This window comes from Pan paniscus, chromosome 13, assembly GCF_029289425.2.
Source record: "Pan paniscus chromosome 13, NHGRI_mPanPan1-v2.0_pri, whole genome shotgun sequence".
Lineage (NCBI taxonomy): Eukaryota > Metazoa > Chordata > Mammalia > Primates > Hominidae > Pan > Pan paniscus.
Genome location: NC_073262.2, coordinates 47,961,923 through 47,977,011, shown reverse-complemented (window position 1 = coordinate 47,977,011; position 15,089 = coordinate 47,961,923). Strand labels below are relative to the sequence as shown.

Genomic DNA, 15,089 nt, shown 5'->3' with positions numbered 1-15,089 from the left:
CTGAGGCAGGAGAATCACTTGAACCTGGAAGGCGGAGGTTGCAGTGAGCTGAGATCACACCACTGCACTCCAGCCTGGGTGACAGAGTGAGATCTTGTCTCAAAAAGAGAGAAAAAAAAAAAAAAAAAAACACCAAACCTTCACAAAATCTTTCCAAACAAAAGAAAAGAAAGACTAGAAGGGAACACTTCACAACTCATTCTATAAGTATTATCTTGATCTCAAAATAAAACGCTAAAGTCACATAGATGCAAATGTCCTCGATAAAATACAATATATCTAACACTCTATAAAAAGTATTATACACCGTGACCAAATGGGATTTATCCCAAGAACATAGGGTTAGTTTCACATCCAAAATTCAATGTAATATACCATATCAATAGAATAAAGGGAGGACACTCTATGACCATCTCAACAGATGCAGAAAACACATTTGGCAAAATCCAACACCTTTTCATAATAAAAGCACCCAACAAACTGGGAATAGAAGGGAACTTCTTCAATTTGATAAGGGGCATCTACCCAAAACCCATAGCTAACATCATACTTAGTGATGAGAAAATGAATGCTTTCCTCCTAAGGTCAGGGGGATTTCCAGTCCGCTATTTGTTTTCAACATTGCACTGCAGATTCTATCAAGGACAGTTAGACAAGAAAAAGAAATAAAAGACATCTAGTTTGAGAAGGAAGAGTAAAACTATTTTTATTTACATATTACATACTCATATATAGAAAACTCTGAAGAATCCCTCCTCAAAAAAAGAAACCCTATTTACAGCTAAGAAATAAGTTCAGTAAGTCTGCAAGGTATACGCTCAATATACCAGAATCGCTAGCAATGAGAACTCTGAATATGAAATAAAACAACCCCATTTGGGACAGCATCAAAATGAATAAAATACTTAGGAGTAAGTTTAACAAAATAAGTGCAAGACTTCTTATTCACTGAAATTATAAAACATTATTGATATAAATTAAAGAAGACCTAAATAAAGATAAAGATATCCCATGTTCATGGATTGGAAAACTTAATATTGTTAAGATGGCAATACAACACTACATCAAATTGACCTATAGATTCAATACAATCTCCATTAAAATTCCTGCCTTTTTTAAAGAAATAGACAAGGCATTCCTAAAATTTATATGAAAATGCAAGTGACACAGAATAATCAAAACAACTTAAAAACAAACAAACAAACAAAGAGGCCAGGTGCAGTGGCTCACACCTGTAATCCTAGCACTTTGGGAGGCCAAGGCAGGTGGATCACTTGAAGTCAGGAGTTCAAGACTACCCTGGCCAACATGGCAAAACCCCATCTCTACTACAAATATAAAAATTAGCCAGGTGTGGTGGCACATACCTGTAGTCCCAGCTACTCAGAAGGCTGAGGCAGGAGAATCGCTTGAACCCAGGAGGTGGAGGTTGCAGTGAGCTGAGATCAGGCCACTGCATTCCACCCTGGGTGACAGAGTGAGACTCCATCTCAAAAAAAAAAAAAAAAAAAAAAATTACTTAAAAATTACAATTTACTTACTAAAAAATTACAAGTGTGGCAGTGGTGTAAGGATAGACATATACACCCATAGAACAGAACCAAGAGTCCAGAAATAGGCTGGGTGCAGTGGCTCATGCCTATAAGCCCAGTACTTTGGAAGGCTGAGGCAGGCAGAGCCCAGGAGTTCAAGACCAGCCTGGGCAACATGGCAAAATCTCATCTCTACAAAAAATACAGAAAGTAGCCAGGTGTGGTGGTGTGTACCTGTGGTTCCAGCTACTCAGGAGGCTCAGGTAGGAGGATCACCTGAGCCCAGGGAGGTTGAGACTGCAGTGTACCAAGATCTTGCCACTGCACTCCAGCCTGGGTGAAAGAGTGAAACCCTGTCTCAAGAGTCCAAAAATAATCCCATATATTTGTGGTCAACTGATTTTTGACAAGAGTGCCAAGACCATTCAATGGGGCAAAGAGTAGTCTTATCAACAAATGATGCTAGGACAACTGGATAGCTACATGCTAAAAGTATAAAACTCCTAGAAGAAAACAGATGTTTTCATTTCATGAGCCAGGATTAGGCAATAGTTTCCTAAACATGACAAAAAAACTCAAGCAACTAAAGAATAAGGAAATAAATTGGATTTCATTAAAATTTAAAACTTGTGTGTATCAAACGACACAATCAAGAAAGTGAAAAGATGATCCACAGAAAAGGAAAAAATATTTGTAAACTGGCTGGGCACGGTGGCTCATGCCTGTAATCCCAGCACTTTGGGAGGCTGAAGCGGGAGGATCACCTGAGGTCAGGAGTTTGAGACCAGCCTGGCCAACATGGTGAAACCCCATCTCTACTAAAAATACAAAAAATATAGCCAGGCATGGTGGCACACGCCTGTAGTCCCAGCTACTGGAGGGGCTGAGGCAGAAGAATCGCTTGAACCCAGGAGGCGGAGGTTGCAGTGAGCTGAGATTGCACTACTGCACTCCAGCCTGGGCGACAGAGTGAGACTCCATCTTAAAAAAAAAAAATTTGCAAATCATATGTCTGAGAAGTGTCTAGTATTCAAATAAATAAGGAACTCTTACAAGTCAACAATAAAAAACCCAATTTAAAAAATGGGCAGAGTTTGAATGGACATTTTTCCAAAGAGGATTTACAAGTGGCCAACAGACACATGAAAAGATGCTCAACATTATCAGTCATTAGGGAAATGGAAATCAAAACCACAATATGACACCACTTCACACCTACTAAACCAGACAACAATAACAAGCATCAGCAAGGATGTCGGGAAATTGGAACCTTCATACATTCCTGGTGTAAAATTTAATAAATGTAAAATTGTTCAATTACTTGGAAAACAGCTTGGTAATTCCTCAAAAAGTTTAACATAGAGTTACCATGTGCCAGCAATTCCAGTCCTGGGTATATATTCAAGGAGAAAATGTATGTTCACACCAAAACTTGTATGGGAATGTTCATAGCAGTATTATTCACGGTAGCCAAAAAGTGGAAACAACGCAAATGTCTACCACGGATGAATGAAGAAACAAACTATGGCACAATGGAATATTATTCACCCAGAAAAAGGAATGAAGTACTGATTCATGCTACAATATACGGATGAATCTTGGAAATATGTTGTTAATAAGTGAAAGAAGCCAGGCACAAAAGGCTATATAATATATGGTTCCATTTATGTGAAATGTCCAGAACAGGCAAATCTGTAGAGACAGAAGGCAGGTTACTGGTGGCCAGGGCTGGGAGGAGGGGGAAATGAGGATTGTCTGCAAATGAGTACAAGGTTTCTTTTAGGAATGATTAAAATGTTCTGGAATTAATGGTGATGGTTGCACAGCCTTGTGAATGCACTAAAAACCACTGAATTTTACAATCTAAAATGGTGAATTTAATAATATGTGAACTATGTCTCAGATTTTAAAAAACACGTGAGTAATGAAGAATGCAACTACATGGCTTCTTAGAGGCTGGAACTGAGGCCCCAAGCTATGAGGCAGGGCTGCCTCCCCAAGGCCCTGGGGCATGTGCCCTCAGCCCAGTGGGCAGAGGCAGAGACGGACAGAGGCAGAGACGGACAGAGGCAGAGATGCCACAAACAGGCTGTCCTCCAGAGCCAGCTCCCCCACCAGACTCCTCGCTGGGAGGCTGAAGACAACTCCATGAGTTTCCCGTGTATTCCTCCAAGGACGTGGGTGAGGACACAGTAGGTTTTACGTTCATATGTGTATTCAGTCACCTCATCTCAGCAAGACATATGCATTCACTCATGGAGGTATCTCACTAGGGTGGTCATCCTGCTAAGTCATCTAAGTAAATATTCACCTTCAGAAATGTACACGCTACACCTAAACAGAACAAGCAAGACAGTGACAGTGCCTCCCTTGGCCCCTTTCCCACCTGGAAGTGAAGACCTAAGGGATGGTTAAGCCTGCGTGCAGACTGGGCACGGTTGTTCACGCCTGTAATCACAGCACTTCGGGAGGCCAAGGTGGGTGGATCAAGAGGTCAGAAGATCAAGACCACCATGGCCAACATGGTAAAACCCCATCTCCAATAAAAATACAAAAAAAATTAGCCGGTCGTGGTGGTATGCACCTGTAGTCCCAGCTACTTGGGAGGCTGAGGCAAGAGAATTGCTTGAACCTGGGAGGCAGAGGTTGCAGTGAGCTGAGATCACGCCACTGCACTCCAGCTTGGGTGACAGAGCGGGACTCCATCTCAAAAAAAAAAAGAGCCTGCATGCGGCACAGCACAGATAGGGACAGACAGAAGAAGGATAACCCGCTGTGGATAGAAAGCCCGGGCTCCTCTCCCCAGTGGCTCCCTGGGCTGTCCCTTGCCAGCTCACAAGTGCTGACTGTTAACTATTCAGGAATTCCGTAAAGCGTTAATGCCATGTTGGTGGCTTGAAATGAGCCCAGGTGGGGGTATCACACCACGGGACTGGACACCCTGCAGATCAGTCCCTCCATCCCTATTATGCCACTGGCCGGCTAGAAGGGGCCAGTCAGCACCAGAAGTAGAAGAAAAAGGAAGGAGGTGAGGGGCCATGGTAGTGCCACCTGGCCCAGTCTGGGGCTCAGGGCTCAGTGGTGCCACATCACAAGCCACATCACTTGTTACCCACTTTACAGTTTGCTTAAGCCCCTGACACCACTGCAGCCTCATGTGCTGTGCTGAGGGCTCTAGCTGCAGTCAGCTGCCCCTTGGCCGACACCTTCTGCCTAGGGGACCACCGGGCACACTCCTCACCCGGAGGAGGGGCAAGATTGGTGGATATGAGGGCAGGGATCTAGCAGCCTGCTCTGCGCTGTACTAAGCATGGGCTCAGCACACAATCAGGCATACGACAGCCTCACACATGACACACATGACAGTCACACCGTGGGTGGGACTCCACTTTATGCAGCCAAGCCATTGAGCTCACGTGGCCGTGGGTGTCAACATCCCAGGCTCCATTTCCAGGAATACCAGGGACAGCTGGGTCCCTAGGTAGGTGGCCTTAATATCCTCCCTGTAGAACAATGGTGATGCCAGAGGTCCCTTCAGCTGTGATAGTCAAAGATCTTGTGGTTGTAAGTTCCAAAGTCCCTGAGTTGCCGCTGAGGCCGAGCCCCCTCTCTTCCCACGGCATGCCACCCCATGCTCTGGGCTGCCTTCACTCCCTGCCCAGCTGGCTACTCCTGGGCTTCAGCCCCTCCATGCCCAGGTGCCTCCCACGGCTCCCCCTCAGACTTGCCACAGCTCTTCAAGCACTCCACAACCACACCAAGCATGCCATCCACCCCCACCTGTCATCACAGGAGGGGCATCCTCCTGAGCCCCACCCTCTGTGGCCCACCTCACAGCCAGTCAGTTGGGTCCTGTCCACTCCACCTCCCAGAACCCTGAGTCAGCCTCCTCTCCTCCACCCCCTCAGCCACCCAGGAGAGCCCTCCCTAGTGGCTACCTTCTGTCTCCTTCCCCATCTCCTTCCCAGCAGCCCTTTCTCCACACAGCACCCATGGGTTCATCTGCAGACAGCATGGCCACACATGCCACTCCAGGTCACTTTGGTGGCTCCCCACAGCCCTCCCTCTGCTCTTGCCTGGTGAGGTCCTAGGGAGAGCTGGCAGGGAGAAGCCCTGAAGGTATGCGAGCAGAGAGGGTGTTTCCCAAAAGCAGCCTGGCTCTGGGCAGCATGGGGGATCCCCAGAGAACCAGGATCCAGGCACGAGGAGCTGCCTGGGATCACATGGGAACAGTGGACATGGGGAAGGACACCCAGCATGAAACGGTGGAAATGAAACTCCACTGCTTCTGGGACAGGAAAACTCTCGCCCACTCCGAAGGCCAGGTTGGATGTCTGTTCTGCATAGGCTGGCCCGGCCCAATCCCTGTGTATGGAAGGCAGGGAAGCCAGTGGGGCAGCAGCACTGCGGGCAGCAGGGTCACCTTTGAAGGAGCGGGTGCATTACACTCAGATCGCTCACAGCTGCGTCAAACAAACTCCAGGAGAAAGGACTGCGGGGAGCCACCAAACTGCATAAAGGGAGGCTCTCGGGAGTGGAACTGTGGCAGTTTCCTTCTCTTTATGTTTCTGTTATCTTTTATGTTTCCAGGTTTCTCCTTATTCTCTAAGACGAGTAGTATTGCCTGGATGAGGAATGCCCTACACAGTGCCTGAAAAAAGCTGGCTGTCATCCCTGTGTCATTTGAGGATGAGAGTTTCTCAGGCCCTTGGAGCCCACAGCAGCAAGGGCAGGCTGACCCCTGCTCGCCACCACCTGCCTTCCCAGCGGTTCCGGCCGAGCTCACCTGACGGCCTCCGTCTCCAGGGAAAGGCCCAAGGGACTCAGGAGCAAGAGGACCCTTGCCAGGGAGCAGTGGCACCTCGGGTCCTCCCATTCCAGCCCTGCACCCTTCACGGCTCTGTCCTCCTCGACATCCCTCCTGTGCCTGAAGGAACCGTCTCTCACCCACCTCCACCTCAATGCTGCTGCTGGGGCTGCTCCGGACCCTGTTCCTGTCTCTCCCCACTTTCTTTTCCTAGAAAATGGAGAGTGAGAACCAGCCAGCTGGCAGGGATGCTCTGAGGAAAATGGGAGGCAGCCCTGCTAGAACCCTGGGGGGTGACCACAGGCAACCAGTGGGCCTGCAGATGCCACTCTCCTGGGGATGAGTCCCTCCATCTCACTGCAGAGGGGCCTGGGCCAAGGCTTAGGGGTGACTCCAAGTCAGGGGAGCTAACTGGGAAGAGAGGCTTGGGGAGAAGAAAGGGAAGTGTGTCTGGAGGGCAGGACTTACAAAGTGACAAGTTACAGGCTATTTTTGGTTCCTGGGGCTGCCCTGAGACCCCAGGCCACAGCCTTAATGGCGATCACAGGCAGCTCCCCTGTGGGCCTCGGATTTGAGACTGCAATCCTGGACACTGCCCTGTACCCTCCAAGCCCCTTTCCCCAGCAAAGCCACAGGTCACTCTCCGGGCTGGGGCTCCCCAAGAGCCCCAGGTCATGGGATCCTGAAGAACAGCATCCCCCTGCCAGGACTTGGCTGGGGGAGACCAGGGCCTCAGGGACAGCCCCTCCCACCCAGTCCTGAGTCATGCACTTGTACCCAGCTAGGTTCCAGAAAGGGCTGCAGGGACAAACACTGGCCGGACACTGGTGGACCTGTGACTGGCCTCCTGAGTGGCTCAGCCTCTGTGGCCTCTGGTGACCTCATCTGTGAAATGGCAACGAGGGGCCTGAGAGCAGAGGTGGGCCAGGCCCAGGGGAGCGCCCTGTCCCCAACCAACCCCTGCACAGCTGGTGCTTGGGCGCAGCTCTGGCCAAGTTCCAACATACCCTTCAACATTTTTAACATTTTTACCACCCCAGGTTTACAGAGGAGGAAACGGAAGGCTCCAGAGATGACACTCACCGGGATCGGGGATCGCACAGCGCGGGCTCGGGGAAGTTGGGGGAGGCACGCAACCTTTGAACCTTTTGCCCGTGGTTGGTGTCTGACCTTGGACAAGACCCCCTCCCGCAACCCTGGGCGTCGGTTGTGAGCAGACGGCTGTCCCATCTTGCAGCGGGAGGGTGGGCAGGAGCTCCACCTTCCGCTGCAGGCGCTCGCCCAGAGGAAGAGGCGCAGGGGCTGGGGGACCCCTGCCCCGACGGGCGCTGCCGCCCCGGGAGCTGCGAGAATCCGACGCGCCAGGGCGGAGCGGGGATCGTGGCGCCGCGGGGCTGTACGAGGGCGAGCTGCGCCTCGGCCAGGGGTCCCGCAGTCCCGCCTCCCCGGCCCGGGGGCGTGGGTGGGGGCCGTTACCTTCCCGTCATGGTGGCAGCGACGCCGAGCCCTGGGTTGCCGGGGTTGCCGCGGGTCTCCCTCTGCTGCTGCAGCCGCCAGCCGAGCGCCCGCCCGCCAGCCCGGGCCGCGGAGCAGGGAGACGCCCAAAAAAGGCCAAGAGCCCCTCCGCCGGCGAGAGGGGTGGGCGGGGGTGGCAGGGTGGGGCCCGCGGGGCGGGGTGGGATGGGGAGGTCAAGGCTGAGGGTGGTGGGGGTGTTGGGGAGGTGACGGTGGGAGGTTGCGGGCGTATAGGTGGGGGTGGGGGTGGGGATGGCAGGTGGGGGTGGCGGCGGGTAGGGTCGGAGGAGTGGGGGTTAGAGGTGGGGCTGACGGTGGGGTTGGAGGGGTGAGAGTGAGGTGGGGGTGGGAGTGGGAGTAAAAGTCGGGGTAAAGGTTGAGGGTGGGCCCCGCTCCCGCACAGCCCCAGCTCCAGGGACACGGAGCGCGGCCAGCGGCGGGCGCGGGTCAAGTCCTTCCCAACCCGGGCTCTGCTCGCCACCTCCTGGATTCCGGGCATAGCTTTCCTTTTAAAGGGAGTAAAGTTATAATAAACGCGAACAAGCACCCCCACCCCCACAGCCCCGCCGGGACGCCCCGCCCGGCGCCCCCTCTGCAGTCCCTGGGCCGCCCCAACCGCAAACGCGTGCAGGAGATGGTAGGCGTGGGGGCGATGCTGAGACCACCTCCCTCCCGGGCTTTCCTAGCCCGGAGTTCCCACCGCGGATCTGGGCACTGACTCCCTCCCGAGGCACCCGGGACCGCCGAGTCCACGCAGTCCCGCCCCCAGGGAGGCTAAAGCCGAGAGGCGCCCTCTTCAGTCGCAAGGCTGCTTTCTCCGGGAGATTCCCATTTCATCCCCCGTTGCGGGCCATCGCCCTAACTTGGCGAAAGATATTTCTTAAACGACAAAACCAAATGCCCAGCTCCCAGGTTTCCAGGGGAACCAGGAACGCCTCTGTATAATGAAGCGCTGAGAAGCTACCATTAGAGGCGTTAAGATGGAGGGGTAATATAAACTATTTAGGGAATCTCTTCGGAGGAAATTTTCAAACAAACAAAACAAAAAACCCCGCCCTGCCTAAAGGCAGATGTTTCCAGCTGGACAGTGGCGTGCAGCTCATCTTTGGAAGCAGCCCAGATGTCACACTGAGGGTTGGGAGCTGGGCGGCCTGATGTGTAAATGTGGTGCTACTCCGGTCTTGGCAGCAGAGAAAGATGATCTAGAAATGACGGTGTGAATTAGCAACCCACAAATAAACTGGTGCCGTTCAGAAAGATGAGTTGATAGTATCCTGCAGTTCCACCTGCAGAAATAAACTGGGAAAAGACACCTGTTCCTAAGTGGCTGGTATTGTGGAGTGCCTTTGCAGTTGTTACTTTTTTTTTTTTTGAGACGGAGTTTCGCTCTTATTGCCCAGGCTGGAGTGCAATGGTGCAATCTCGGCTCACTGCAACCTCCGCCTCCCAGGTTCAAGCGATTCTCCTGCCTCAGCCTCCCAAGTAGCTGGGATTACAAGCATATGCCACCACACCCAGCTAATTTTGTATTTTTGATAGAGATGGGTTTCACCATGTTGGTCAGGCTGGTTGCAAACTCCTGGCCTCAGGTGATCTGACTGTCTCGAGTTATTACTTCTTGTTGCGAGTGTGTCTCAGCTGATTCGGCTTAACTGTAATTTGATGGTTGATTAAGCTTAAGTATGGATAATTTCTTGGCTCATCTGCTCATATAGGGAGAAAGGCTTTCCACCATTACTGACACAGAGGTGTAGGCATGCTGGGGCCGTGCACCAGAAATCCACTGCTGGACGGTTAATTGAATATCAGGGTCTTGTGGGAACCAAAGAGGATGAAAAGTTGAAAGCATTACACCAGAGGCCCATGCTCTCCACAGAGGAGACCACATTCCTAACTTTTAGCCCAAAAGCCTCCCTGCATATGATAGCTGAGCACATACGGATCTGTATGTGGCCAAACCAGGACCCTATGCAGCTCCCAGTGTGCCTCATCCCTGGGCCAGGGCAAGCTCAGTAACAGCTGGTAGGGGTTGTGGGCATGGCTTAGCCCTGCTGGAGATGCAGAGGCTTCAAGGAGCCAGGGCCAGCCTCCCACAGTTCAGCCAAGAGGGCAGAGTTGCAGGAAAGAGCTGGCAATCACACATTCACACACTTATCCACTTGTTCCTTCAAGAGTATTTATACCGCATGGGCACTGGAAGTACTACGGGGAGAAAGAAGCCATGGACCAGGCTCTCATGGAGTTTAGCAGGGGGTGGAGGATGGGCAATAAACAAATAAATAAATACGCAAACTAGATTTTAGACAAGGGTAAGTGCTGCAAAGAAAAGGACAATGGTGGTGGCTGCTTTAGAGTGAAGAGTGAGGGAAAGTTTCTGAGCAGGTGACATTCAAGCTAAACCGGAATAAGGGAAAGAGCCAGCCCTCAGCCATCTGCAGGAAAAGCATTCCGGCAGAACAGCAAGTGCAACAGCCCTGAGGTGACATGAGCTTGGGGTACGCAAGGTCAGAAAGAAGACCAGCGGGTCTGGAAAACGGGGAGGTGGCAGGTGGAGGGGCACGGGAAATAAAGGAGAGGGCCCAGGGCAGCGCAGCAGGGCCACAGCAGAAGTAGGATTCCACCCTTAGATGGAGAGTTCTAAGCAAAGACAGACACAACACTGTAGCATCAGCAGGGGTGAATCTCAGAAATACTGACTGAATGAAAAAAGAGCACCTTTTCCATCTATATCAAGTTCTAGAATAGGCAACATTTGTCTGTGGTAGAAAAAATCAGAACGGTGGCTGCCTCAGGCTGGTCTATTACACCCCAGACTGCCCTGGGGTGGCAGGACAGGGGTTGACTAGGAAGGAATGTGAGGGAGTTTCTGGGGTAACAGGCAATGTTTTAGTAGGAGTTTGGGTCACACAAGTGTATATGCCTTTGTTAAAACCATGGAATATATGGCCAGGATTTGCACATTTAATTATATGTACATTTTACCTCAAAAGAAAAATACTGTAAACGATACTGAACTCTAGTTAATGACATACAATGCTGAAGTGTTTAGGTAGAAAGGTACTGATGTCTGCAACTTACTTTGAAATACATTGTTTAAATCAAGATGAGCAGGTGTGGTGGATCCCCGTAGTCCCAGCTAGTCCTTAGCTACGGGGAGGCTGAGGAGGGAGGATCACTTGAGGCCAGGAATTCAAGACCAGCTTGGGCAACATAGCATGACTCTGCCTCTAAAAAATGAACTCAAGATGGGGAGATGGGTAAAGGGATGGACAGAGAGGTGGTAACGTGAGTCTACGACGATATTAATGGGAGAATCTAGGTGGTGGGTATCTGGGTTTTCAACTTTGATGAGTGCTTGAACTTTTTCATAGCAAAAGGGGGAAGTGTCCCTAGCTGCTGTGTGGCCACTGTGTGAGGGACAGAGTGGTCTCAGGGACAGTCTGATTAGAGGCTATGGTGAGCGTCCAGGAGGGACTGGTGCCTTGGGCCGTGCGACAGTAGGGACATTGAGAAAGCATCAAACACAGGATCTATTTTGCAACCAACAGGATTTGCTGGGAATCTGGATGTGTGTGTGTGGCCGGCGTGGGCGTGGTCAGCACAGGTGTGGTGGTTATGGGGCAGGTGTGTGTGTGGCAGGTGTGAATGTACAGCCGTGGGAGTCAAGAGGACTTGCAGGTGGCCTTGCTTTCCTAGATATTGGTGGCAGTGGGACAGTCTGGGCAGGTTAGCGAGGGGTGACACTGCATTGGGCCCTCCCCAGGCATCCCAGGGGAGATGGTGGGCGGGGCACTGTGAACCTGGAGCAGGGAAGAGAGGTCCATTCTCCAGCGTAGATGCAGAAGGCTTGGTGCAAATGGAATTTCAACTCTAGGGCTCCATGGAGACCCTGGGGTGTCTGTACCAGTCAGGAGCCCTCCAAGGGTAAGAGGTGGGACTGGCAGGAAGTGAGGGGGAGAGCAGGAGAGTGTGAGGTGCCACAGAAGCCCGGAGGGAAAGAGCTCCAGGGAGGAGGTGCGCCACTGCCCCGTGTGCACACCGCTGCGTGCAGAGGCCAGGGAGGCATCTGGGTTTGGGTCAAGAGCCAGTCCCTGGAAGTGAGGGGCCTGAGTCCAGCTGCAGAGGGGCAGGCAGGGCCCCTGCAATGCCTCCCCCAGGAGCACCCCTCCCTGGGGTCTGTGTAGATGGTGCTCCCCAGAGTGCTGCACACAGTGCCCCTGGGGGGAGAATGCTCTGAAAGGGGGGCAGAGAAGAGACGGCAGTTGGAAGTGGGGAGGGGAAGGGGAGGGAAGGTGAGAATGCAGTGTCCATGCCCAGGTCTTATAGGATGGCATCACTGAGGGACATTCAGAGAGTGGCTTGAATCACACACTTAGTCTTCGCTGGGGGACAGATGGGGCTCTGAGGCTGAGGCTGGGCCACAGAGTGACATGACAGCTGTCCTAGAAGGTGAAAGAGGTGCAGCATCTCCCTGGGCACGAGCCTTCTGCCCTCTGGGGCTCAGGGCAGGTGGGCATCCCCTTTGCTGGGCAGGTACCCGAGTTTCTCCACCCCCCACCTTCTCCCTTCCCTACTCCAGGGGACAGCTACCTGAGACAGCCCAGGGCCCAACGCTCATGGGAGCTGGGACCCAGGGCCAAGAGAGGGGCTGGGCTTGGTCAGCGTGGCTAATCAGCAGCAGGAGGCTGAGGAGAACCCGGGGTCTCAAAGAGCCTCCATGAGCCTCCGCCAATATCCAGAGCCACAGCCCTGTCCCCATGTGACCACAGGGAATGGAGAAGGCCTTGCAACTCTCAGGAGGCCTCAGGGTCTCCTGCCACAGCCCAGGTCCTGGGGCAGGAGCTAGCATGCCTTCCCAACAGGTAGGCTGTTCATCCTGCCTGTTCAAGGATGGCCCCTTGTGATGTGAGGCCACCCAGACGGCCACTCTACAAGGCCTCTGCCCCAAATCTGGTTAAGGCCTGTCCCTTTCAGGGCACTGGGAACTGGCAAAACACAGAGACCTGCCGAATATCAACACAAAGTTCAAAGCCTTCAGCCGCCTCTTGCGAGACCAAAGTTAACTCGGGAAGTGGCTGTGAGAACCCCCCGGGGGGGAGCGGGGAAGCACCTGCACAGCCGGAGCCCTCCCGGGCGGCTCCCTGGGCCAAAGGAAGAATAGTGAGCAGCACACTGCCCCTGGCACCCACAGGCTTCACAACACATTGAAAAGTAAATGTCTCTTTTTAAAAATAGGAGCATAAAACCAGCTGGGCACGATGGTGCATGCCTGTGGGCCTAGCTCTTCATGAGGCTGAGGTGGGAGGATCCCTTGAGCCCAGGATTTCGAGGTTACAGTGAGCTATGATTGTGTCACTGCACTCTAGCCTGGGCAGCAGAGCAATCTCCTGTCTTTTAAAAATAATCATCATAAATAAAAATAAAAATATGAGCCTGCCCTCAGAACTGTCATTAGACACACCCTCTGACCAGCACAAAATGGCCTTACTTCTCCCTGTGCCACACGGCAGCTCAGTGAGAGAAGCTGGCAGAATGTCGATCCACAATTCTCTCAACATTTGCAGAACACACAAGAGACCCAGGGATTCTTTTCAGTCTGAGGGGAACACAGTGCCCTTCTTGAAAGTCTGATTTACTCAGGAGTAGAGGTGGACCATCGAGCTTCACAATTTTCCAAAGATGACCTGGCCTTGGAGTTTGGGAGGAAAAGGCCATCTCACTCTCGCCTTTGCTCTGGGACAGACTCCATTCATCTCACGGGTTTGGCTACCCGAGGGCAGCCCCCACCACATATCCAGGAATGCCACATTTTTACACCTCAACACATCATGCCGTCGAGTATCCAGCAAGAAGCCTCCTGGGCGCAGAGCTCCTCACCTGCGGGGCACCTGCCTCGCCCTGCCTCTGAGAGTATCTCTTCCACATACTGAGGGTCACTTTGCTTCTTTTTTCCCATTGTGACCTTCCCACTGGAGCTTGTTCCACTCTGTCCAGGGGAAAGAGCAGCTGCCCATCCCAAGCCCAGCCTATCCAGACGTGGCCTCGCCCGCAGAAGGCCCCGCGTGCGGCCACGGTGGGCTGAACCTTCACCGTCCCCATGCCGCCTGACTGAGGGCAACCCCTCCAGGGCTGTTCCTTGACCCCAAATGAGCAACATTAGCACAACCACTCAGAGTACAGGGAACTGCAGGGGCAGCGCAGCGATTGGCAGGTGGAAAGGACCTCCCGGGGCCCTGTGCCCATCACAGAGTCTTTACCTCTGTGGCTGAGATGCCGCTCCGCCTCCTCGGGTGCTTCCTTCCCTGAGCGCCGCCAGCAACTTCTCTGAGGGAAATAGCAGCTGCCTGGCCCGCTTGGCACAGCCACGTGCAAGACTGAGCAGCCGCCAGGAGTGTCCGGCCACCACGGGGCACCCAGGCACGGCAGCTTCACCTCTCCCTGGGCAGGAGGCTTGGCCAGAGGTCCTTAGCTGGAGGCAGAGGCCGGAGGCACCTTGGGGTCAGGAGGAGACGGAAGAAGCCGCGGAAGGAAAGGCGGCCTCCCCAGGGAGGTGCTGCTCCGGGCCCAGAGCCAGGCCCACAAAACAAAAGGAGCAGCGGCTGCCCTCTGAATCCAGAGAGGCCGGCAGAGGGGCAGCCCCAAAATGAGCATTTCCCGAAGCCCTGAGCGCAGGAGCCCCGCCGGGTAGTCTGATGTTCACGGTATCCACGGACAGACTGCAAAAGAAGCCCCACAGTGAAAAGAATCCGGGCAACTAATTACGTGAACAACCCAAGAACAGCTACTAGGATGCTGTCTTGCCAAGTACTATTTTCCCTGAAAAGAGGAATATCTCAGGACTATTTATATTAAAATAACATAAATGAATTATTTTATAATTTTCTGCTATAAAACTTTCATTGTATTAGAAATGCTCAGAAGTAGAAGAAAAATCACCTCCAGAAGATGGGTACTGCAACACTTTGTTCACTTTTAACCATGTACATTTATTTTTTGCCTGATTGTGATCATTTTGTGGTTTGCAATCTTTCCTTTCCTTCCTTTCTTCCTTCCTTTCTTTTCTTTCCTTCTTTCTTTCTTCCTTTCTTTCTTTCTCTTTCTCTTTCTTTCTCTCTCTCTTTCCTTTTCTTTCTCCCTCTCGCTGTCCCTCTCTTTCTTTCTTTTTTTTTTTTGAGACAGAGTCTTACTCTGTCACCCAGGCTGGAATGCAGTGGCAGGATCACAGCTTACTGCAG

At 52.2% G+C, this 15,089-nt stretch overlaps 1 protein-coding gene across 6 annotated transcripts in view; it reads right to left on the bottom strand.

Annotated features, from left to right (window-relative positions):
* LIMS2 (LIM zinc finger domain containing 2) overlaps nucleotides 1–14,559 on the bottom strand; it is a 43,392-nt gene extending 28,833 nt beyond the window's left edge. The window contains exons 1-2 of one of the 6 annotated variants that reach the window (XM_063595192.1): nucleotides 7,816–8,618; nucleotides 6,484–6,549 (exon numbers count right to left, since the gene is read on the bottom strand). In XM_063595192.1, coding sequence (XP_063451262.1) covers nucleotides 6,484–6,549; nucleotides 7,816–7,826 — 77 coding nt within the window. In that variant the 5' untranslated portion in view covers nucleotides 7,827–8,618. Of the gene's footprint in view, nucleotides 1–6,483; nucleotides 6,550–7,815; nucleotides 8,850–14,111 lie in introns of those variants that run through there. The other 5 variants (XM_063595190.1, XM_034954226.4, XM_034954220.4 and 2 more) reach the window with 5 other exon arrangements.
* Nucleotides 14,560–15,089: the final 530 nt, after the last annotated feature.